This window comes from Sciurus vulgaris, assembly GCF_902686455.1.
Source record: "Sciurus vulgaris genome assembly, chromosome: 5".
NCBI lineage: Eukaryota > Metazoa > Chordata > Mammalia > Rodentia > Sciuridae > Sciurus > Sciurus vulgaris.
Genome location: NC_136465.1, coordinates 181,283,445 through 181,308,859, shown reverse-complemented (window position 1 = coordinate 181,308,859; position 25,415 = coordinate 181,283,445). Strand labels below are relative to the sequence as shown.

The window sequence follows — 25,415 nt, the reverse complement described above, 5'->3', positions numbered from 1 at the left end:
TGAGTTATGTCCAGCCTACTCCATGAAACTAGCCCCTCAGTGTGAGCCCGTGCAGCAGAGAGCTGACTTGTGACTGTGGACCTGGATCCCCACGTGCAGCCCTGAGATGGCTGCTTTCTTGTGTGAAACCCTGAGTCACTAGGCTGTGGCCAGATCCTTAGCTGCAGAAACTGACATTGCTAGAGATGAAAAGTACTTTTGCAGACAATTCAGCCTCGTATTTATTATTCAGCCACAGATAACAAAATCCTGTTAAAACTTTTTTATAATATATAAGTAATAGTTTTTTTTTTTTTTTTTTTTTTAAGAGAACTTAGGACTGAGACAGTTAGACCTCATTAGTCCCCTCTGAAATTATATGCAATTTTATTTTTTTGCAGTGCTGGTAATCAAACCCAGGGCCTCATGCATACAAGGCAAGTGCTCTGCCACTGAATTATACTTCTAACCCTGCTATATACTGATTTTTAGAAAACAAAACACTGCCTAGACAGTAGCACTGATTAAAAGAAGAGAAGCATGTAATTGGTCCTCATCAGAGGAAAGGAGTGACTTGCTCACTCCAGAGAGCGGCAGTGAGCGCTCCCACAGCCAGGCACAGGAGCTTCCCGAGACAAGGTGGGTTCTCAGAGCATCACTCACGTCTTCATCCTGATTCGGATGGATCAATTCTACAAGTCTCTGGATGATTTTCTCTTCGTTAAGCCACTGAAAGGGAAAAAGGCCCATGAACATCTCTGCTTATATCTAACTAAATGGAAGGAAGGTCCTTTGGTGCAGCAGAATCCCAAACACCAGGTTACCTGGGATAGAGACTCTGACTGACACGCTGTCCCCCAGACCCAGGAAGAACCCAAAGAACACCATGCCTGGACTCTGGGAGTGACCTGGAGTTTAAAGGGGCGGACGACCATCTGTCTGTCTTAAGGCCAGCGTGTAGATAGGCCAGAATGAGCTGGGGCCCCAGAGCCCAGCTGGATGTGCAGCCAGACAAGCACTGGGCCTTCCTGGGATCGGGACACGCAGAGGACCCTGGTGTGGCTGTGGGGTGCAGTGAGGGCTGAGCTGTCACTGCCAGGTCAAGGGCCGTGGGGGCCCAGGTGAAGGTGTGGGCACAGTGGAGCTGGTGCCGTCCCCTGTGCATGTGGGCACGGTGCCTCACTCTTATCTGAAGGTGGGATGCGGCCCCTCAGAGATGCCTGCAAACTGGAGTGACGGGAGGAGGGAGGCGTGCACCACACAGGCTCCCAGGCCGCGCGCGGCAGCAGTGCCCACGTGCATGGCGTGCTCACTGTGTGCACGTCGGCCTCACACAGAAATGGACTAGCTGCCTGAAGTGAGGATGGTCACCCTGATGACACCTGATCCCTGAGACAGCAAAAGGCGAAGCTGCCACGCTCACTCTATTCACTTCAAATTGCAGCAGAAACAGCGTGCCACACAAGAGCCAGCTCAAGTTCCCCTCAGGGCTGGGAGGCCCGCTCTTTCCATGGCCCACGGACTGTCCCCGTTCACTATCTGTCCACACCTGTGGACGGACCAGAGGAAATGGGCCTCTGTGGAACTACTACCAGCTCCTGCCTCCCTCGCTGGACTGCCCCGGCTCAGAGTATGCACCTTGCTGCACACCAAGGTCTGCGTGGGCGCCTCAAGGGGAAGGCCAGGAGGCGAGAACAGGGTCGGAGGTAAGGACAGTCCACATGGGTTTCTGTACATAGCAGGGGCCAGAGAGTGCTGGGGGAAGGAGCCTGTGTGCCCTCTGCTCCTGAATGGGCGGAGGCAGGACAAAAAGTACAGACAGGAGCCCTGATGGAGAGTTGGGGGCCAGGCGCTTGACCCTCAGGACATGGGAGACAATCACGCAGGCACTCACATGTAGGACCTCCTGGCGGAGCCCCGCTGGCTCCACACAGCTGACCAGGCGCAGCAGCAGGTCCATGAGGGCTGAGGTGCCCATGTGCTTCAGCACCAGGCTTATGAACTTGTCCTTCTTCTTCAAGAATGTGATCACCTGAAATCAAGCACACCTGGTGAGCAGGCGGGGCCAGCCCTGGCCAGGAGGGGCTCTCCTCCAAGGACTTCCGTGAGAAAGACTGACCTTCAATCACAGTGTGCGAGAGGAGCTGTGCTCGGGCTGCTATGCACAGCATGTTGGAGTTTTCCTAGAAACAAATGGTGCAGAGGAGCTGAGCGGGGGAGGAGGGCCTGGAACAAACCCCAGGGAGCACGCGCACAGCACAGACAGCTGCTGGCAGGAGCCCAGAAGTGGCTGAGGGGAGAGAAGGCTGAAGCTTTAGAAAACAGAGGGGGCTGGTGACCAGGGCCAACAAGACGTGGACGTGGACAACGAAATGTGCACCCCGGGGCAGGGGAACATCACCCTACCATGGATATGGTAGGCTGCTCAGGGAGCAGATCAGGGCAGGAGAGGCGACAGTGAGCCCTGAGTTCAGTTCCCTTCAGTCGCGAATCGGCCCAGTCAGACACGGATGAGGGCATGGGCTGAGGGCTGCAGGAGACCCAGTACCTGGCCCACAACAATGGTGTGCGGGGATTTCAGGCAGCTGGCTTTTGCTGGGATAATGCTGTGGTTTGGATGTGATCCCCAACTTCACACGCTATGAACCTAATTCCCCAAATCATGTATGTTAGGGTATTTGTGAGGCTGGGGGCAAAAGGTCAGTCAGTGCAGGTGATGATCCTGTTGGACTGGAAAGGTGGGGCTGGTTCTGGTCAGAAAGGAAAGGAAATAAAATGCTAACCCTCCAGGGCGGGGCTGTGGCTCAGTGGTGGAGCTTGCCTAGCACTGAGGCCTTGGGTTCCATCCTCAGCACCACATAAAAATAAATAAAGGCTCATCAACAACTAATAAAAAAAATGTGAATTAAAAAAAAAAAAAAGCTAACCCCTCCAGAGCACCTCCCCTCCTCCAACCTTTTCCCAAGGTCACCTGCTTCCAGGAATCCTTCCTCCCAGCAAGGAGTTGTTAATGAGTATCTCCTGGGATGCTCCCTTAATGCCTGGACCCCTGGGTGGCTTCCTTCTGCCCTTGGATCACCTCCCATTGGCAGGATGGGAGGAGGAGGGGGCATGAGAACAAAAGAAATCTAAAATGTATAAAAGGGGCAGGACAACCCCCCTCCCTCCAGCACCAGCTTGGACCCCCTCCTCTGTGGAGGAGCCTCTGTCCCTCTCTGTTCTGTCCTTTAATTAAAATTTTTTGCTCTTGCTTCAGCGTCTCTGCAGTGTTTAATCTTCAACAACGAGGGGAACAACTGAGTCCTGATTCTCACCACTGGTATCATTTGGAGGTGGGGCCTTTGGGAGGGGACTGGAATTAGATGAGGTCATGAGGGGCCCATGCTTACACCAGCAGGTTCATCAGGAGCGGAAGAGACTGCTGTATCTTGCTATGTGGTACCCTGGGCCTCCTTTGGACTCTGCCCTTCTTGGATGCAGTCCCTGGACCTTGGGCCTCCTAGTCTCCAGGAGAAATAAGTCTTCTTATAAATTACTCATGAATATTACTCAGCCATAAAAAAGAATGAAATTATGGCATTTGCTGGTAAATGGAGGGAACTGGAGCTATCATGCTAAGTGAAATAAGCTAGACCCCCAAAACCAAAGACTGAATGATCTCTCTGATATGGTGATGCTGACACACAATGGGGGTGGGGACAGAAGTTCAGAGGATTAGACAAGGGGGAAGGAAGGGAAGTGAGGGGACGGGAACAGGACAGACAGTGGAATGAATGGGACATCACTTTCCTGTGTCCACACGTGAATACACGACCAGTGAAACTCCATATCATGTCAACAACAAGGATGGGACCCTAATTAGAATGTTATACTCTGTGTGTGTATAATATGCCAAAATGCACTCTACTGTCATATATATCAAAAAAGAATAATTTTTTTTTTTCTGGTACTGGGGATTGAACCCAGGGCCATGTGTTGCAAGGCAAGCACTCTACCAACTAAGCTATATCCCCAGCGCAAAAAAGAATAAATTTTTTAAAAAAATAAAGATAAATAAATTACCCACTGTGCAACATTTGGTTACAGCAACAGAAAACTCAAACAGTTGAGGAAGAAGATGGAAAGAAGAGCGAAGGAGAAGAACAGAAAAGGGGGAAGAAGAGGAAGTAGGAGAAAAGGTAAAAGGAGAAGCCGGAGAGGAGAAGGCATTCTGAAAAGGATGATTAAATTTCTAGAGAGAAAGACTAAGAACAAAACAGAAGATTCAAGTAACAATATCAGGGCTGAAACAGGGACACCATTACAGATCCTATGAACATGAAAACTCTTATGAGTTAATACGAACAGCTCTATGCCAATTTGTACAAATCAAGAAAAATGAGGAATTTCCTTTATGAAGAAAAAACACTTAACTAAACTGATAAGAAGAAAATCTGAATCACTCCAGAATACCAGAAGAAACAGAATTCATGACTAAAGCCACCAGAGTTTCTGGGCTCTAACTGCCTGGTCAGAGCCTTCTACCAAACAGCTACACAGACTCTTGCAGAGAACATGCAATGAGGGACTGTGTCCCATAGAACTGTACGAAGGTATAAAACCTTGATCCTAAAATGTGACAAAGGGAAGTTACAGGCCAATCTCACTAGCAATACAAAAGAAAGAAAAATATTTCACAGTCAAGTTGCATGTATTCCATGTTGGTTTAACAATAGAAAACTAATCACCATAATTCAACGGTTCATAGAGAAGGAAGACCATAAAGTCAATAGATAAAGCTGACTCCATAGATAAGGACATCTGATAAATTTTAACAACCATTCATGTTATAAACTTTCAAAAAAGCTAGGAATAACCTCCTTAAGTTGTTTTTGTTCTTATTTTGCTTGGTTTTAGTGCTGGACAGGAACCCAGGGCCTTGCGCGGGTTAGTACACACTCCACTACTGAGCTGAACCTGCAGACCCTTAAACTTGATTAAAAAACAAAACAAAACTGCAGAGCCAGGTGTGGGGTGCACACCCATGATCCCAGCTACTCAGGAAGTGGAGGCAGGAGGTCACGAGCTTGAGGACAGCCAGGCAATATAGCAAGAACCTGTTACAAAGAGAAAGAAAACAGCCACACGGGCTCCATGTCAAAGATCCCAATGAAGAGTAGAACGCCGAAGGCTTTTCCTCGTAGGTGCTGGATGAAACGAGGAGGCCCACTTCTATTTTACATCGTACCAACGTTCCAGTCAGTGCAATGAGGCAAGGAAAAGAAGTAAAAAAATACACAATTTGTAAAGGATAAAGCAATCACTATAAATTACATGATCTTGTATATAACTAAAAAGGAATACAGAGGTAAATTATCAGAATTAATAGTAGTTTTACTGATAATCACCAAAAGCTGAAATCAGCTTAGGTATCCTTCAACATGCAGATGGTTCGATAAGCTGACACTGCCACATCATGGACTCCACACAGCAATTGAAAGGGACAGACTGGGCTGGGTGCAGCTTGGTAGTGCAGCATGTGCACCATGCACAAGGCCGTGGGTTAAATCCTCGTTATCAGAAAACAAAGGAGGGTAGACAAAGCATTGACATACACAACTTGGATGAGTGTACAGGAAATTATGCTGAGCAAAAAAGTGAATATCCACAGAGTACACATTACATGACTTAATTTAAATGACATTTTGAAATGACAATATTTAAGAAGGTAAGGGACAGGGGACAGGGTGTGGCTATAAACAGTCACCATGAAGGGACTTTGGCTTCTGAACCTCTTGTGTCTTGACTGTGCTGCTGCTGCACAAATGCCCACAGGGCACAAGTGCACAAAAGAGTGCAAGTGAAACTTGGGGAACATGAGTGAGCTGGGTCACATCAACATCCGTCGTCGTTGTGACACCGTACTAGTGTTTCTCCAAACGCCAGCCCTGGGCGAAAGCTGGTCAAAGTACACTAGGTTTTCTTCACAATAGTTCATACAACTGCCATGTGAATCTGCAATTCCTCAATAAAAATCCAGTTAAAAAAATAACACAGTAACACACTGATCAACTTCCTAAGAAAAAAATCTCAGAAAAGCTGTGCAGACCCCTGTACAGAGGACGTAACATACCACAGGGCCAGTCAGAAGCTGACCGCTCAGCTCCACCACTGCCGCAGAAAGGGGCCCCGATGTGTGAGACGGCCAGTGGCTGTGTTTCATCCAACAGGCCAGGGGCCCTCGTTCACCAGCAGAATTGTGAAGAAACATCAGAGAGTGGCAGAGGAGTGTGACCAGGCTCCAGTAAATCACAGATCCATGCCTGCAGACCCAGTCTACTCGACAACCACCTCTGACACCACCAAACAAGGGCACTCGAGCTCCAGCCACCAGAGCGCTGCACTGCGTCCACAGCCTCCCTCCACCACACAAGTGTGCACACACCACCTGCGCTGCCACCCTCACTTCTGCTCTGCTTTAGAAACAGAGGTAAGGTGAAACGGTCCTCTGGGATGGCACACAAATCTTGGATTATGACTGATGAAAGATGATATTCCCCTGAACATTCAAAACATGCAAGGAGAATTTCCTCAAGGGAATCAAACCACCTTTGTCATAGTTTAGATGTGAGGCGCCCCGGAAGCTCAGGGGTGAGGCCGTGCTCGAGAGCTCAGAGGTGAAACGAGGGGTTATGAGAGCCTTGAACCCATCAGCGCATCATCCCCTGATGTGGGTCAACTGGGGGTGACTGTGCGAGTCCCTGGGGGCGACCCTGGAGTGCTGAGAGGGGCTCGCTCACTCCCTCTCCCTCCCTCTCTTCCTCTCTCTCCATCTCTCTCCTTCTCTCTCCATCCCTCTCCTCCTCTCTCTCTCCCTCTTCTCTCTCCCTCTTCTCTCTCCTCCTCTCTCTCTCCTTCTCTCTCTCTCCTTCTTTCCCTAATCCACTAATACTTAGAAGAAAAAAAAAGGTCTTAGAGAGACATAATGAGATTTTTACCGAAGAAAGGGTCCGATGTTTGAGATGTGCTTTTAGGTGAACAGTAGGGATGGGTGAGTGGGGGTGACAGACAAGAAGACTGGGGTGGGTATCAGGCACAGTCCACCTTCAGGCCTCCCCTCCAGCAGTCCACAGAGTGAAGGGGCTGAAGCCCATGTCAGGTCAGACGCGAGGCAGGAGAAGGACCTTGCTACGGGGAGAGGAACGCCCTCTCCCACAGTCGCACTTCATGTGTTTCCTGTGAAGCAGTAAGTGCGCTGGACACCCAGACTCATCACCCACACAAAGCACAGACCTGAGAGGGCCAACCAAAGTCCTGTGCAGTGAAGGCAGGGCCCAGGACCCCCGCTGGTGCTCTCCGCAGCAGGGCGTGCCCATGTTCCAGGGCTGACCATCAGAAGCGTATCTGGGAAGCCCCTTTCTTACTCAAACTCCAGCTCACACTATTCCACCTGTGTCCCAGTAAGCGATCAAAATGCTGTCCCCGAAGCCTGGTGACGGTTCACAGTGACGGCTATCACCGTCCAAAATACATGTGCTCCACACATCATTACCTGTTCAGTTTTCCTTGCAATGAGGTTGCCAATGGTCTTGCTGAAAAAACTGGCCAGCAGAGGATTGAGGGGCGGCTCCCGGTCCAGGAAGTCGTACAGAAGGCTCAGCAGACTCTCATCCTCGCCTAGCCTGTCGCTGATCTGTGGCACATCACAAGTCAGAAGCTCACAGGCTGTGTTTGGGTATCTAAAAGGGCACAGTGCAAGCACTGGAGATGAAATGCGACTTCTCCAACTCTCAGGAGCTCCTTATGTAATCTGCTTCTTAGGGACAGTCCCAGGTGGTAAGGACAAAGCACTAAGCAGACCTCAGGACAGAAGAAAATCACATTTTTCTGTGACCAACTGGTTATATATATATTTTTCAGTTCTGGGAATTTTTTTTTTTGGGGGGGGGTGCTGGGATCGAATCCAGGGCCTTATGCTTGCAAGGCAAGCACTCTACTGACTGAGCTATCTCCCCAGCCCCCAGTTCTGGGAATTGAACCCAGGACATGCTACCTCAGGCCACATCCCCAGCCCTTTTTATTTTTTATTTTGAGACAGGTTCTTGCTAAGGTGCCAAGGCTGGCTTGAACTTAAAATCCTCCTCCCTCGGCCTCCTGTGTTGCTGGGATCACAGGCATGCACTGCACACCTGGCTTCAGCTGGTCCACTCTGCCTACCAAGGGTTCAGAGTCTGTACTCTCTTTCTCAGGCCCCTCAGCTCCGACCCTCTGACTCTACTTCCATGCTCTCAACGATCCTTCTCCTGGCTTCTTTCCCCACAGGTCTCCTGCCTCCTGTCTACCCACACTGACTCAGTGTGCCCAGTCCCAAGCATGCTCGTCAACCCCTCTCCATCAGAAGCCTTTCTTCTCCCTGTGTCCTTGTCCATTCATGTCACAAATTGTCCCAGATTGGAGAAATACCACATCTGTAGCTTATGACACAGTGTAAGTTGTAAGGACTATATAATTGCTTTATTACTGAGAAATACCAATAACTGTGAATAATGTACTTTTTGGGGGGAGTACTGGGGATTGAATTCAGAGGCATTCGACCACTGAGTCACATCTCCAGCCTTATTTTATATTTTATTTAGAGACAGGGTCTGAGTTGCTTAGCACCTCACTATTGCTGAGACTGACTTTGAACTTGTGATCCCCCTGCTTCAGCCTCCCAAGTCACTGAAATTATAGGTGTGCACCACTGTGCCTGGAAAATAACGTACTTTGTGTGTGTGGTGCTGAAGACTGAACCTAGGGTCTTGTGCATGCAAGGCAAGCACTCTACCAACTGACTTATATCCCCGGCCTGAATATTATACTTAAAAAAATTTTTGTTTTAATTGTAGGTGGACACAATACCTTTATTTTATTTATTTTTATGTGGTGCTGAGAATCAAACCCAGTGCCTCACATGTGCTAGGCAAGTGCTCTACCATGGAGCCACAGTCCCAGCCCCAATAGTGTACTTTTCATTTGATAAAAATGACCACATAAAAAATAATTCTTAGCCTGTTATGTGTAATCTCACAGTGACGTCACTATGTTTCCTTGTTTGCATCTGGCAAGCACTGGGTCACCTCAGGATGCACATACCTGACCTACAGAGCCTCAGGAGCAGCACTGCTAACAAGGCCTGAGGCTTTGCCTCTCCTCTGATGCATCTGGGAAAACTGGGGAGTGGGAAAAGGGCTCAGCAGGCCAGAGACAGGGGAGTGTCCCTTAGGGCTGACAGGATTGTCCCTACCCTGAGCTATTACTTGATCCTCTCATCTGAGTTTTCTCATCTGCATGTGCAGGTGAGGGTACCTGTCCCACAAGGTTTCTGCAAAGATGACAGGGGCTGAAGTGAATGGAGCTAGCCACACCCCGTGCCCCGGAAGCACTTGGTTGAGATCAGCTGCTATGACCTTCCCTTGCCAGATGTGGTCAGTGCCTAAGCTGGGGAGCTTACACAGGTCAAGTGGAGGGAGACCTGGGCTTGAGAGAATCTTGAGGAAATAGTTGGCAAGTGTGGTAACTGTCCACATGCAGAAGGGGAAAAACATGGGGGTCTTGGCTGGCCATGAGGTGGATGCTCCTCCTCAGCCCCCATAAGAGTAAGCAGCCTTCAGAGCTTTGAGGGGCCTGCCAGTCAGAGGGGCCCAGCAGCAGGGAGCTCGACGAGTTGCCAGGGACCACAGAGGTGGGATCAGTGCCTCAGACCACAGGCTGGGTGGGTGGAGAGGGACCCTGAGGGCTAGGTCAGGATGAGGCTCCCCCTCACTGACTGACCTCTACGGCCTTTGCGTTCTTGTCTGTGAAAGAGTAGCCAGTGCCCACCTCATGGATTGTTATAAGACTGGACAGGGGACAACACAGGGCCACTGAGGGCAGGGGGACCAGAAAGCAAGGTGGACAGCGCTGAAGACTGAGTCTCAGGTCTGTGAACAACTAAGCATGATGACGTACGAGGCAGTGGGGACAGATCAGAGTCCATGGCTGAGGAATCAGAAGAGCAGAGACAGCACCCTGCAGCGGTCCTAGAGCCCCGGGAATGAGCTGATCTTATCTGCACACAGCAGAGGCAGCTAGAAGTTGCACCCCTAAGGTCACATCTTGGTGGAGAGACTTAAGATCGTTTCTTTTTTCCCTTTATCTTTGTTTTCTAATTCATCATCAGTGAACAGGTACTGCTTCTATTAGTTTTGTTAGTTTTTTTGAGATTGACCAGGGGACCGAGGAGATGGAGTAGAGGAGGCTGCTTTCCAAATACCCGCTGCCTCCACCATGCGTGCTGACACAATCCTGCCACTGTGACGATAAGGTCGGCACCTGCTCTTTGCTTCAGAGCCAGAGCTAATTCATGGCTACTGTTTTCACTGCTGACAATTGCTGAACCCACCATTCTTGTTTATTGGTGGCAATTAATGTTGAAGACATCATAGCAAGACCTGGGTATTACGCTCTAACACTGTTTACTGTCTGTTGTTTTTGACAGTTGACTATTGTTTATTTTGCCCCCATTCTAGGAGGAACTGGGAACCTACAGGGACACTGAAAGTTCACAGGTCAAGAGTTTTGACTGTAGAACTAAACATTCCCTTATGTCACTCCAAATCAAAGAAGGCAGAAGACCAAAGGCCCAAACCATCAATGAGAACCCAAAGAGGACAACCAGAGAGGGAACTCAGGCCCTACTCCCTGGCATCTGTTCACAGGTCTAACACAGAGGGAAGTCCCAGAACAAAAGAGACAACTACACACAAAAGAGGCAGAGAATCCACTCTAAATGATGCTCAAGACCAAGACCCCTGGAAACATGAGAAAACAGGCACACACACAATCTCTCAACAAAGGAACCCACTGAGAGGGAGGTGGATGAAAATCCAGAGAAAGATGATAAAAAACTTATTAATGAAAAAATGTTCAATGAACTAAAAGAATATCCAAAGAAGGAATTAAGACAGCCATTAGAGGCCATGAAAGACCATTTTGATAAAGAAATAGAAATAGTGAAAAGAAATCAAGCTGAACTCCTAGAAATGAAAGACAAAACCAATCAAATTACAAACTCAATGAAAGCATCACTAAAAGACCAGAACGTGCAGAAAATGGAATTTCACCTTTGAACACAAAACTTCAGGCACTGAAGATAGACTACATGATCTTAAGTGCAGAGAAGGCAATAAAGGGAAAAAAACCATAGAACATGACCAGAATATGCACGAGCTCTGGGACAACTTTAAAAGACCAAACCTGAGAATCATGGGATAGAAGAGAACATGGAAATACAACTAAAGGTATAAAGAATGTTTTTAATGAGATAGTTAGAGAAAACTTCTTCCATATCAGAAATGTGATAGACATCCACATACAGGAGGTGTCTAGGACCCCAAATAGACCAAGCCAAATGAGAAGCTCACCAAGACATATCATAATCAAAATGCCTAACATAGAAAATGAGGAAAGAATATTAAAAGCTACAAGGAAGAAACATCAGGTCACATTTAGAGGCAAACCAATAAAGCTCACTTCTGATTTCTCTGCCCACACCCTAAAATCAAGGAGGGCCTGGAATGAGATATTCCAAGCCTTAAAAGGAAACAACTATCAGTCAAGGTTACTATGCTCAGCAAAACTCAGTTTCAAATTCAAGGGGAAAATAAAAACATTTCACAGCAAGAATAAACTAAAAGAATTCATGAGTACTAAACCTGCACTACAAACAATAATCAAAGATAAACTTCAAAGTGCATTCTATTGACATGTATAACTAATTAGAACAAATAAAAAAGAAAGATAAACTACACAGAGGAACAAAAAATAATTTAGAAAGTTCACGAACAGAAGAAGGTCAACAGAATAATCCACTAAATGAGACTCAAAACAGGATGAAATATAGCAAAAAAAACCAAAATGGCAGGAAACGACAAACATATAGCCAAACTAACACTAAATGTTAATGGTCTCAACTCCCCAGTGAAAAGACACATTACCAGAGTGATTAAAAAAAAAAAATCCAACTGTATGCTATTTATAAGAGAAGCATCTTATAAGCAAAGACACCCACAGGCTGAATGTAAAAGGTTGGCAAAAACTATTCCAGGCACATGGTCCAAGAAAACAGGCAGGAGTAGGTATTCTCATATCTGACAAAGTAGATTTCAAGCAAAAATTAATCAAAAGAGATAAAAAAGATCACTATATCCAAGTAAAGAGAACAATCCAACAATAAAATGTCAACACACCCAATCATAATTACATGGAAAAAATACTGCATGACATTAAATTCCACTTAGACCCCAACACAACAGTGCAGGAGAATTTAAACACACCTTTACACCAATAGGTCATCAAAACAAAAAACTAAGAAAGATATCACCAACCTAAATAACAGTATAAATCATGGGCCTAACAGACATCTACAGAATATTCCATCCCCAAACAGCTGAATTTACCTTCATCTCAGCTGTTCATGGAACTTTTTGCAAAACAGATCATATTCTAGTCCACAAAGCAAATCTTAGCAAATATAAAAAAACTGATAGGATCCCATATATCTTATCAGAGCAACAAAAAATAATAGAAGCCACATAAACACATGGAGGTTGAACAATACTCTTAAATAAAGAATGGATCAAAGAAGAAATGAGAACAGAAATTAAGAGATTCTTAGATATGAACAAGAACAAAGACATGACATATCAAAATCTCTGAGACAGTATGAAAGCAGTTCTAAGAGGCAAATTTATAGCACTGAGTGCCTACATTAAAAAATTAGATCGCAAATAAATAAGCTTATGCTCTATTCTCAAGGCCTTAGAAAAAGAGGAACAAACTAACCTCCAAACCAGTAGAAGACAGGAAGTAATTAAGACCAGAGACAAAATCAATGAAATTGAGATTAAGAAAATAATACACAGGATCAATGTAATGAAGAATTGATTCTTTGAAATGATCTAAAACTGACAAACCCTTAGTCACACTAACCAAAAGAAAAAGTGAGAAGAAACAAATCAACAAGATCAGAGATGGAAAAGGAGATAACACCACAGACCCCTCTGAAATCCAAAGGACTATCAGATCCTATTTTGAAAATTTATACTCCAATAAACTGGAAAATCTGGAAGACACAAATTTCTAGACACATATGACCTACCCAAACTGAACCAGAAAGATACAGAAATCGTATACAGATCAATATCAAGTAGTAAAAATAAAATAGCAATTAAAAGTGTTCCAAAAAAGAAAAGCCCTGGACCTGATGGATTCTCAGCTGAGTTCTACCAGACCTTTACAGAAGAATCAACACCAGTCTTTTTCACATCGTTCCATGAAACTGAAGAGAAGGAACACTCCCATATACTTTTTATGAAGCCAGGATAACCCTGATACCAAAACCAGACAAAAATCAAGGAAAGAAAACTATAGACCAATATCCCTGATGAACATAGATGTAAAAATCCTATCTAAAATATCAGCAAACTGCATTCAAAAACATATCAAGAAGATAATACACCATGATCAAGTAGGTTTCATTTCAGGAATGCAAGGTTGTTTCAACACATGTGATTCATCACTTAAACAGAATTATGAACAAAAATCCACATGATCATCCCAATAGATGCAGAAAAGCCATTTGATAAAATCCAACACCCATTTATATTAAAAACACTGCATAAACTGGGAATTGAAAAAACACACCTCAACATCGTAAAGGCCATTTATGACAAACCCATGGTACTACTGGAGAAAAACTAAAAGCATGTCCACCAAATTCAGAAATAAGACAAGGCTGTCCACTCTCACCACTCTTATTCAATATAGTCCTTAAAACATGAGCCAGAACAATCAGCCAAGAAAAGGAAATCAAAGGGATACATAGGAAAAGAAGAAATCAAACTATCTCTGTTTGCTGACAATATGATCCTATATCTGTAAGATCCAAAAAAGTCCACTAGAAGACTTCAAGAGCATATAAATGAATTTAGCACAGTCACAGGATACAAGACCAACACTCATAAATCAATAGGTTTCCTATAATCCAACAGTTATTCAGTCAAGGAAGAAATCAAGAAAACCATCCCATTCACAATAACCTAAAGGCAGGGAAACTCCTTGGGAATTAATCTAACCAAGGTGGTAAAAGAACTCTACATTGAAAATTGTAGAACGTGAAGAAAGAAATTGAAGACCTTAGAAGATGGAAAGATATTCATGTTCTTGGATAGGTAGAATATTGTCAAGATGGTCACATTATCAAAGGCAATATACAGATTCAATGCAATTCCCATAAAAATATCAATGGCATTCTTCACAGAATTAGAAAAAAGTCTTAAAATTCATTTGAATGAATAACAGACCCAGAATAGCCAAAGCAATCCTAAGCGAGAAGAGAGAGGCAGGAGGCATCACAATATCCAATTTCCAATTATACTACAGAGCTATAGCAGCAAAAACAGCATGGCATTGGCACCAAAATAGACAAAGACCAGTAGAATCTAAGACACAAAGACAGAGCTATAGCCATCTGATATTTGACAAAGGTGCAAAAAAACGTATCTCAGAAAAAAGACAGCCTTTTTGACAAAAGGTGTTGTGGAAACTGGACGACTATGTAGAAAAATGAAATCAGACCCCTGTCTTTCACCGTGTACAAAACTCAAATCACAATGGATCAAAGACTTAGGAATTAGACCAGAAACCTTATAACTGCTAGAAGAAAACATAGTGCCAATACTCCATCATACAGGTGCTGGCACAGACTTCCTTAACAAGACCCCCAAAGCACAAGAAATAAAACCAACGATCAATAAATGGGATGCCATTAAGCTAAAAAGCTTCCTCACAGCAAAGGAAATGATTAAGAGCATGAAAAGAGAGCCTACTTGGTCAGTCACTCCTCTGAAAGGGGATTAAATTCAGAATATACAAAGAACTCAAAAAACTTAACTCCAAGAAAACAAATAACCCAATCAAAAAATGGGCAAAAGAATTAAACAGAAACTTCTCAATAGAAGAAATACAAGGTCTGGGGTTGTAGCTCAGTGGTAGAGTGCTTATTTTGCATGTGTGAGGCACTGGGTTCGATTCTCAGCACTACATTAATATAAATAAATAAATAAATAAAGGTATTGTGTCTGTCTATAGCTAAAAATATTTTAAAGGAAGAAACAGAAAAGGCCAATAAATACATGAAAAAATGTCCAACATCTCTAGTAATCAGGAGGATGCGGATCAGCACCACACTAAGGTCTCCGCACACTCCAGTCAGAAGGGCAGTGACTGAGCACATGAGTGCAAGTAAGGGGGGGCTGTGGGTGTACTGGGGGTGCTGCAGATGAGTCGCCCACTCTGGAAGGCAGTGTGGAGCCACCACATGACCCAGCTCTCCCACTCCTGGTATTAATCCAAAACGTCTAGACTCGGCACACTACAGTGACACACTCACCTCAGTGTTCACAGCACCACGATTCACAATAGCAAGATCATGGAACCAGCTCAGTGCCCATCAATAGATGAACGGATTAAGAAACTGTGATATACACACACAATGGAGTTCTACTCAGTCATAAAGAAGAACGAAATCATCACATTTGCCAGTGAATGGATGGAAATGGAGAACATCATGCTAATGAAATAAGCCAAACTCAGAAACTCAAAGGTCAAATGTTTTATCTCTTATGAGGAAGTTAGAGAAAAATAAAGGAAAGGCGGAGGGAGGACAGGATAACATAAAGAACCAATCAAATATGAATTTGTAGATGAACAAAAGGAAGTCTAGTAGAGTAGCGGGAGAAGGGGAGAGAGGACAGAGGACGAGAGGGAAAGGGGGACAGGAACTGAAATAGATTTCCATGCACATCTGTGTTTGTCAGGATGAACCTACTACTATGTATAACCATAAAGCTCTAATAAGAAAAAATTTATATAAGGAATAGGAACTCCAAATAAGCATGGCAGATGGAGCACACAGGCTAGCTGATACTCCCCCTCAACTCCTACTCAAATAATGCCAATAATCAAAAAGACAAGAAAAGAGAAGTGGAAATAACACTGGACTAAGCTTAGAGGACAGAGAGTAGCCAGCCAAGCCCAGGGAAAACAGAATCTCAATGCCCAGTTGAGGCACCAAGGGAGTGAGGGCCCAAGCCACTCGGCTCCTGTAGCCTCACTGTGAAGGAGTGGCTGGTAAGGGCGGTGGGCTGGGAACCGTCGCAGAGCAGACACGCCCCTCTACAAACCTGGGGAGATTCATTCCTGGGAAAAGCCAACCGCTTAGCTCCTGATTCAGAGATCCAGGCCCAGCTGAGAGCAGGGACAAGATGCTGTCCAGGAATAGGGGTTTGTAAAAACAGCATGAGTGCCCCTAGGCCCTCCTTCTGGGCCAACACCCAGGATGCTGACAAATCTATATCCCAGCAGGAAGAGCTGGAAGGGTTCTTTTCTAGAGAAAAAGACAAAATCAACTAGCTGTCATCTAACCAAACAGCTGGCCCACTTCACCTGTGGTGAAGCTCACAGTGAGCAAGCCCCACTCAGACCCCAAACTCTGCACAAGCATTAGGGCCTCATGTCTGAAAAGGTAACTGCTGACAGACAGGAGACAAGGCATAGAGGAGAGAGTTCCAGTGCAGAAAAAACTTTAAAAATCACAATATTCTATGATAGTAAGACACACCAGTCAGTGACTGGGTACGCTGGGAGCTTTCAATAAGATATCTGAGACACACACAGCACCACATGCAGGCTGAGGTGGGAGGACCACTGTACCCCAAGAGTTCAAGGCCAGAACCCGCAATGTAGTGAGATAGATTTTTATTTTCCATAAAAATCTGAAAATAAGAAAAAGTTCTTAGAAATTAAAAATATGGGTGGGTGCAGTGATGCACACCTATAATCCCAGCGACTTGGGCGGTTGAGGCAGGAGGATGGTAGGAAGAGTGCATGTTCAAAGTCAGCCTCAGCAACTTAGCGAGGCCCTAAGCAATTCAGTGAGACCCTGTGTCTAAATAAAATACAATAAGGGCTGAGGATGTGGCTCAGTGGTTAAGAGCCCCTGGGGGTTCAATCCCTGGAGAAAGAAGAAAGAAAAGAAAGAACAAATGAAAGGAAGGAAGGAAGGAAGGAAGGAAGGAAGGAAGGGAGGGAGGGAAAGAAGGAGAGAAAGAAAGAAAAAGAAAGAATATGAACATTTTTTTCTGAGCTGAGATCCATGAATTCACAGACTGAAAGTGTCCATGGAGTGCCTAACACAATACATGAAAAGAACTCTGGCATAGACTTCACAAGCATCCGGAACGCTGCTGGCCCTGAGCTGACTTCTCCACTGGTTCTGTCTGAGCCTTACCTGAGGTTCCCCCAGAGCCTCACGCTCTCTCTTTGCTGTTTAGCATTCATTACTGGTTTCTCCCAAACTGACTGCAACTCTCCTGCCTCATGGACACAGCCCTGGGTCCCACCCTTACCCACATGATCCCGTCATCTGTCTCCTGAACCTGTCACTTTGCTCTAATGTGTCACAAACTCATGTGACATGTGACAGGTGGGGGTGAGAGGGCCAAGAGAGCTGTGAGTAGGATGCTGCGGCCACAGTGGCCTCCGGCTATGGTCACCGCATCCCCGAGCCTCGGCCCTGCACAAGCAAGCCCCAACTCTTTCTGAACACCTGGTGAATGGTGCTGACATCCAGCCACCCTGCTCTCCTCCTGAGACCAAAGACCAGCCACCAGTTTTTGTGAAGGCCAGGCAGCAAATGTGTCTGAGTCTCTGTTGCACCTGGACTCTGGTTGTGCATGGACGAGCATGGCCAGCCAACAAGATCACTATGCATTCACCTTTAGTTATTTTTTCACTCATTTAATAATGTAAAACCCTTGTTGGTTCACAGGCCACACAAAGGCAGGGCTGTTCTGCTGGTCCTGCTCTAAAGTTCTACCACTCATGCACTTTACCCTTCCTCATAAGCCTCAACCTGGTGCCTGTGGCCACTCATCCCTTGGGAGGTGCTGGGGACCCTGCAGGGCACTTCCTGGAGTTGCATGCTTAGAGCCTGCAGTCTGCGCCTGTGTGAGGAAGCCCCTTGCTGCCTGGAGTGTCCCCCAGTGCACACTATGTCTCTACTCAAAGCCTAACCATCCTGCCACACAGCCTCTGTCCTGTCTGTCATCTCCTAACATCCTGAATGGCATACTAAAAAAGCAAAACAAAACAAAACCAACTTTGAGAATGGTTAGTACCACTAGTGATAATAATGTATTTCCTTCAAGTGAAGATCCCAAAGTGAAGCACTTCCTGGAGTTCAGAAGTCAGATATTGCACATGGCTCCAGCCTGGTCTTTGGCCCACTGCTGGTGGCATGGGCTTAGGCTGCAATCCCATCTGCCTCTCTATGGCAGAATCAGTCTACCCTCCCCACAGCATGCTGTCACTCAAAGAGTTCCAGCAGGTACCAACTTAATATAAACTTACTTAACACATACCAACTTAAATTGAGAAGGAGAGAATACACTAGAGATTCCAAACTCAAACTTGACAGAGGCCTCCTCACTTCTCAGATGGGGTTAAGTATTTATAGTATCCATCTCTATTAAAAAAACCTTGGCTCTGACTGTCCTCAGACACTGCCCATGGCCTCCCTGAGTGCTGCCCAGTGGGGGGCCCATCACAGCCTCAGTACATACTTGAAGCGGACCTTCTCTTCCATGTCCAGAGGTGGGTCCTGCGTGATGAGGCTCACCAGCTCCTCCATACACTGCTGCCTGCACAGGAAGTCCAGCAGCTTCCTGTTCTGAGCCTTACACTCCTGCAGGATGTCGTCTTCATCCATTAGTTCCTGCAGTGTCACCTGCTCCTTGTCCAGCAGCTTGTCAACATGGGACGTGGTATTCAAGTCAAACTTCCAGAACATCGTGATGGCCACAGAGCTGCAGGCAAGCACAAGAGGGTCACTCACTCCTCCCCACTCTGTGAATCTTCCCTGAGCCATTGTCACAGTTTGGATCAGAAAAGTCCCCCAAAGATCCTGTGCTAAAGGTTTGGTGGTCAGCCTGCAGGGCTACCAGGAAGTGGTGCCTACAAGGAAGTAGACCATGGGCAGGCACCTTTGAAGGGTGGGTGTGTCTTATCCCTGGCCCCTTCCTCTCTCTCTCTCCCTTTCTGCTTCCTGGCTGCCGTGAGGTGAGAAGCCTTGCTCCACCACACATTCCCCCCCAACAAAGCTCTTCCTCACCACAGGCCTAAAATCAACAGAGCCAGCCAACCACAAACAGAAACCTCCAAATCCATGAGTCAAAATAATATTTGTCTTTCATTAAGTTGATTTCTGTCAAGTATTTACCAGTGTTGAAGGTGTACTACAGCAAAAGTCCAATAAGTCCATCCCCAACATAAGCTCATGTAAGTCTTGGGACTCAGGTAAGGGACAGGTACTCTGCAGTCACTGCTCTTATCAGACCTCTGCAGGCTGCACTCACAGTCACCACAGGCATCCCCCAGCTCCAGGGCCCACCTCTCCGCAGACCAATTCACCATCCCTGTTCCACACACCCCCATCACCACCAGGCCCACCTACGGCACTTCACATGTCCCTTGCTGGCTCCTGAGCTACTTGAGGCCAACACCTCCTGAAGCCTCCTGTGTGGCAGCGCCAGGGATACCTCTCCATCCTGAGAAAACTAAGGACTCACAGCACAAGCTCAGCTCCAGTGCTCGGCCCCTCCTGAGGGAAGAGTCAACTTGCCCTGCAAGCCTCACAGAGCTCAACCTTGGCCAGTCCAAGCAGCTCGTGTTGCTTGACCTTGCATCTGCTGCCACCCACCACCTGTCCCTCCACACTGTCTCCATCTTGCTGAGTAACACACAGGGTCACCCATGAAGCTGCCACATGCCTCTCATGCACAGTGACTGGGCATGAGGTGACATGGGAGCCTGCCACAGCGACCTCAGGATCACCACACGGCCCTCCTCTGCCTCCCGGCACTTCTCCTGGCTCTTGTCTTCCTGCCCATCCTCCAGTGGGTCTCACTGCTGGTCTGTAGCCTAGGGCAGGTTAGCAAGACAGCTTCACTCTTCTGATACAAAAAGAAAACAGAAGCCTGCATCTTTTAACAAAGTTAAAAGTTTATTTTGGAAACTATGAATCTTTTCAATGTTACAAGTTATTTACAAAGTTATGGTAATAGCAGACAGGATTTATTTATCTAACATTTTTACTCACAAAACTAGAGGACTGATTGCAGGATATAAAGGTTTATCTGTGTGTGAAGCCGGTGCTACCCTACCTAGGAGCCCCAACACGGGAGTCTCTGTCACCAATGCCTTCATGTCCTCTCATATCAGCTTCAAAACCAGCACTAACACCAGTGGCCCTTCACCTACTGCTCCTGGTCCTCAGGCACTTCCCAGGTCTGCTGCAGCAGCATCTTTTCTCACACGCAGACTGCACTTGGGGTCTGGCCCCTGCAGCCCTGTGCCTATGCATGCTGCTGAGGTGGGTGCTGCTCTTGCACTCAGACATCAGGAGTCCAAAGTGGAGCCAGGCACCGTGGCATACCCCTATAATCTCAGCAGCGCTGGAGGCTGAGGATCCCGAGTTCAAAGCCAGCCTCAGCAACTTAGCAAGGCCCTAAGCAACTTAGTGAGACCCTGTCTCTAAATAAAATATAAAAAGGGCTGGGGATGTGATTCAATGGTACAGTGCCCCCGGGTTCAATCCCAGGTACCAAAAAAAAAAAAAACAACAACAAAGAATCGAAAGCAGAGCTGCTTGGACTTGCAGGACAAGGGATTCCGTAAGACAGGCATTAGGTTTCCTTCTGGGTCCTTAGGCCTCTCTCACACCTCTTGTGAGGAGAGTGGATGCAGCAGATTCCAGGGGCAGATGGCTGTCTGCACACACACGGGCTGCATGCCCCCTCTCTTTTCATTTTCCCAAAAAGGAGGCACTTCACTGGTAGGTCACTGGCAAAGAGAACAGGGGCAAAAGCTCAAATCTGCCTTATCAACGTGGCTGGTGGCAGGGAGACTCATAGGAAGGCAGTGGGGAGAGCTGCCTGTCGACCGGATGAGCAGCTTTCAGGGCATAGAGAGCCTCTTCACAGGCTGGTGCTTCTTTTCCCTATGAGTTGTCATCAACCACATGGGGATTTTAAGCTTGTGACATCAAAGGTTATCATCCAAAGGATGAGCTGGCTTCTTCTGAGCAAGTCCATTTCTGAAAGACAGTTTCTAACCATTCTTGAACGGATTTGGAGGCTCTGCAAGTTCAGAGGTTCAGCCTGTGGTGGGCAGGCCCCATACCCTGGGCCTGAAGTGAGGGGAGCAGAGTGTGGCAGAGTGTGGGGGAGGACGCTGCCAGCTCATGGCAGCCAGGAAGCAGAGAGAGAGCTGGTCCCTTCTCTTAATGCCCAACAGGATGACTCAGATGCCTGGGTCATGGGAAAGAGCAACAAAGCAAGGACAAGAAACCTACTCCAATCTAGTCACTGCAAAATAGAAAAAGAGACATACAAACAAAAGTGAAGCACTAGTAAATGGAAGATATAAAATAAAATGGTAGGAATTGGTACTAATGGAATAGTACCAACAACTGCACACAGGAGAGTCAGTGAGAAAAGTTTCTCAGATTGGGTAAGAAAATTCAACAACAGCCAGCACAGTGATGCACACCTGTGATTCCAGCAACATTCGAGGATCACAAGTCCAAAGCCAGCTTAGCAACTTAGCAAGACCCTGTCTTCAGATAAAAAATAGAAAAGGGGCTGGGATGTGGCTCAGTGGTAAAGTGCCTCTGGGCCCAATCCCCAGTACCTCCCAACCCCCAAAAGAGGAAATTCCAATGATGTTTACTCTATATTTTATTTTTTAATGTTATAGGTTTTCCCATGTTTTCATTGGTGCATTATGATCATACATACCAGCAGGAACCACTGTTGCACGCTTGCAGGGAGCCATCTGGTCACCAGGCTCTTCAGCACTTCCGCTTTCCTCCCTGGTCCTTTCCCTCTACTCCTCTAGTCTCCCTCCTGTTTTCAGGAGATTCCCATTCCACTTTTTTTTTTTTTTCTTTTTTCCAACTTCCACGAGAGAAAACATACAACTCCTGACTTTGCGTTTGGCTTCCTGCTTAGCCTAATGCTCTCAAGTTCCATCCATTTTCTTGCAAATGACAGAATTTCATTTTTCTTTCTGGCTAAATAAAACTCCACTGTGTGTACATGCCATACTCTCTATCTGTTTGTTGATGGGCACCTGGACTGTTCCATAGTTTAGCTACTGTGAATTGTGCCACTATAAATAATGGTGTGCATATGTCACATGCCTAAGCTGACTCTGACTCTTTAGGATCGCCGAGGAATGGCGGGGCTGGGTCTTGGGGACCTCTGTGCTGATTCCATGGCAGTCCCACTGACGCACAGCTGCACCAGCAGTGTGGAGTGCTCCTCTCCCACCACCTCTCCAGCATGGACGGCTGAACTCTCGTGGCGGCCATTCTATCTGGGTCGAGATGGAGTAGTGGAGTTGCTTTGCTTGCTTTTGTACAGGAACTGAACCCACAGTTGCTGCACCACTGAACTACATCCCCATCCCTACATTTTGAGACAGAGTCTCACTAAGTTGCTCAGAGCCTTGCTTAGTTGCAGAAGTTGGCCATGAACTTGTGATCCTCTTACCTCAGCTTCCTGAGTCACTGGGATTACAGGACTGTTCAGCAAAATACTGCAGTTTTGATTTGCATTTCCCAATTGCTAAAAATGTTAAATATTTTTTCATGCATTTGTTAGGTTGTTTGTATTTCTTCTTTTGAGAAGGGTCTGGTTAGCTCATTTATTGATTAGGTTATTTGGTGGGGGGTTTTTGTTGGTGTTTTTTGAATTCTTTATATATTCTGGATATTGATCCTGTCAGAAGAGCAGCTTGCAGAGAACTTCTCATGTTCTCTAGAATCTCTCTTTACATGCTTGCTTTTTGTGTTGTGCAGAAGAAGCTTTTTGATTTGATGCCACCTCACTTATTAATTCTTGGCATTATTTCCTGAGCTTCAGGGATTCTACTGAGGAAGTCACTGCCTGTGCCCATACGCTGGAGTGTTAACCCTAATTTCCTCCAGAACTTGCAAAGGTTCTGATTGAATTCCAAGGTCTCTGATTCAACTGTTGTGCAGGGCCAGAGAGAGGGATCTGGTCTCATTTTTCCACATGCAGATAACCAGCTTCCTCAGCACCATTTGTTAAAAGGGCTCTTTTCCCTGACATGTTTTTGGTGCCTTTGCCAAGGATCAGATGACTGTTGCGGTGTGGGTTGATCTGTGTGTCATTTTTTATGCTAGTACCACACTATCTCTGTTACTATAGCTTTGTAGCATAATTTAAAAATATATATTTTTACTTATAAGTGGACACCAAGCTTTTATTTTATTTATGTAGCGCTGAGGATCAAATCCACTGCCTCACACATGCCAGGCACGTGCTCGACCTCTGACCCCCAGCCCCAGCTCTATAGTATAATTTGAAGTCAGACATTATGATGCTTCCAGTATTACTTTTTTTTTTCTTTTTCTTATAATTGCTTTGGCTATTCTGGCTCTTTTATTCTCCTACATTAACTTTAGGACAGTGTTTTCTATTTCTGTAAAGAATGTCACTGGTGCCAGGCATGGTGGTGCATGCCTTGCAATCCCGGCCACTTGGGAGGTTGAGGGAGGATGATCAGCCTCATCAAGGTCAGCCTCGTCAACCTAACGAGGCCCTAAGCAACTTAGTGAGACTCTAAAAAAAAAAGTCCTGGGGATGTAGTATTGGTAAAGTGCGCCTGGATTCAATCCCCAGTGCGTGAGTGCGCACACACAGGATACAACTGATATTTTCTTAATTAGTTTTTGACTGACAGGCCTTTATTTTATTTATTAATATGTGGTGCTGAGGATCAAACCCAGTGCTTCACACATGCCAGGCAAGTGCTCTGCCACTGAGCCCCAGCCCCAGCCCTGGTATTTTGAGGGACTGCGCTGAATTTGTACCTCACTTTTGGTGGTGTGACCATTTTAACAATATCAATTCTGTTGATCCATGAATGTGGAACGGCTCTCCAACATCCACTCATTTTAATTCTTTTCTTCAGTGTTCCACAGTTTTAATTATAACAATCATTCGTTTCCCTGGTTAGGTTTGTTCCAAGGTGGGTTTTTTTAATGTTATTTTTTAGAAATGGAATTGCTTTCCTGATTTTTTTTGGCAGCATAATTGGTGTATAGGGAAACTACAGATTATTTATTTTCGGTACCAGGTATTGAAATCAGCCCTTTTCATTTCTTGAAACAGGGTCTTGCTAAGTTGCATGGGGCTTCATCAAGTTGCTGAGGCTGGCTCTGAACTCATGACCCTCCTGCCTCAGCTCCACCAAGCTGCTGGGATTACAGGTGTGTGCCACTATGCCTGGCCTTTTTTTTTTCGCCCCAAATTTTATTTTAAAATTTATTTATTTAAATTAGAACTTTGTTTGTGCTGGGGATTGAACACAGGGGCATTCTATGGCTGAGTTTTACATCCTAGCCAGCCTTCCCTCCTTTTTCTATCTTGAGGTAGGGTCTCACTATATTGCTGAGGGTGGCCTTGAACTTACAACCCTCCTGCTTCCATTTCCAAAGTTGCTGGGATTACCAGGGTGTTCTATGGCTCCTGGAAAACAACTGACTTTGGATGTTGATTCTGTGTCCTGACACTTTACTGAATTTGTTCGTTAGTTCTGGCAGTCTTCTGGTAAAGCTTTTTTTATCTTCTAAGTATAGGATCATATCATCTGCTAACAGTAATAATTTCACTTCTTCTTTTCCTATTCTTCTATGTATATTTCCTATACACACACACACACACACACACACACACAATTTTAGTTGTAGGTGGACACAATACCTTTATTTTATTTTTATATGGTGCTGAGGATTGAACCCAGGGCCTCATGAGCGCTCTACCACTGAGCCACAACCCCAGCCTCATATTCTTCTCTTTTTTATTTCTTTCTCTTGCCTAATTACTCTGGCCAAAAGATACATTTAAAAAAAAGCTGAGAGTTGTAGAAATATAACAAGTAGAAATATAACAAGAAAATTGAGGATAATCTTAATACCTGACAAATCCAACTTAAAGCAAAACATGAGAGGCAATGACGAATGTCACACCCAGGCAGGACGGAAGACAAGACGTGACCATCATAACATGTACATACCTTGCAGTGCTCTTCAACCTCTATGAAGCAGCAACTGATAGAAATCCATAAATAAGAACTGTCTTGGCCCTGGGCATTGGTCCTAGAGAGATAAAAACTTAAGTTCACACAAAAAAAACCTGCACAGGAATGTTCATAGCAGCTTTATCTGTAATAGTCAAAAGTTGGAATCAGTCTAGAAGCCCTTCAACACACAAATGTTCATACAAACC

The 25,415-nt window shown here is 45.7% G+C and overlaps 1 protein-coding gene across 15 annotated transcripts in view; it reads right to left on the bottom strand.

Annotated features, from left to right (window-relative positions):
- The window catches only part of PPP6R2 (protein phosphatase 6 regulatory subunit 2), a 91,877-nt gene that overhangs the window by 23,600 nt on the left and 42,862 nt on the right, over positions 1 to 25,415 (bottom strand). For 8 of the 15 annotated variants that reach the window (XM_079142645.1, XM_079142654.1, XM_079142655.1 and 5 more), the window contains exons 2-6: positions 25,204 to 25,285; positions 18,663 to 18,905; positions 7,511 to 7,697; positions 1,874 to 2,011; positions 643 to 708 (exon numbers count right to left, since the gene is read on the bottom strand). In XM_079142645.1, coding sequence (XP_078998771.1) covers positions 643 to 708; positions 1,874 to 2,011; positions 7,511 to 7,697; positions 18,663 to 18,889 — 618 coding nt within the window. In that variant the 5' untranslated portion in view covers positions 18,890 to 18,905; positions 25,204 to 25,285. Of the gene's footprint in view, positions 1 to 642; positions 709 to 1,873; positions 2,012 to 2,098; positions 2,163 to 7,510; positions 7,698 to 18,662; positions 18,906 to 25,104; positions 25,286 to 25,415 lie in introns of those variants that run through there. The other 7 variants (XM_079142646.1, XM_079142647.1, XM_079142648.1 and 4 more) reach the window with 5 other exon arrangements.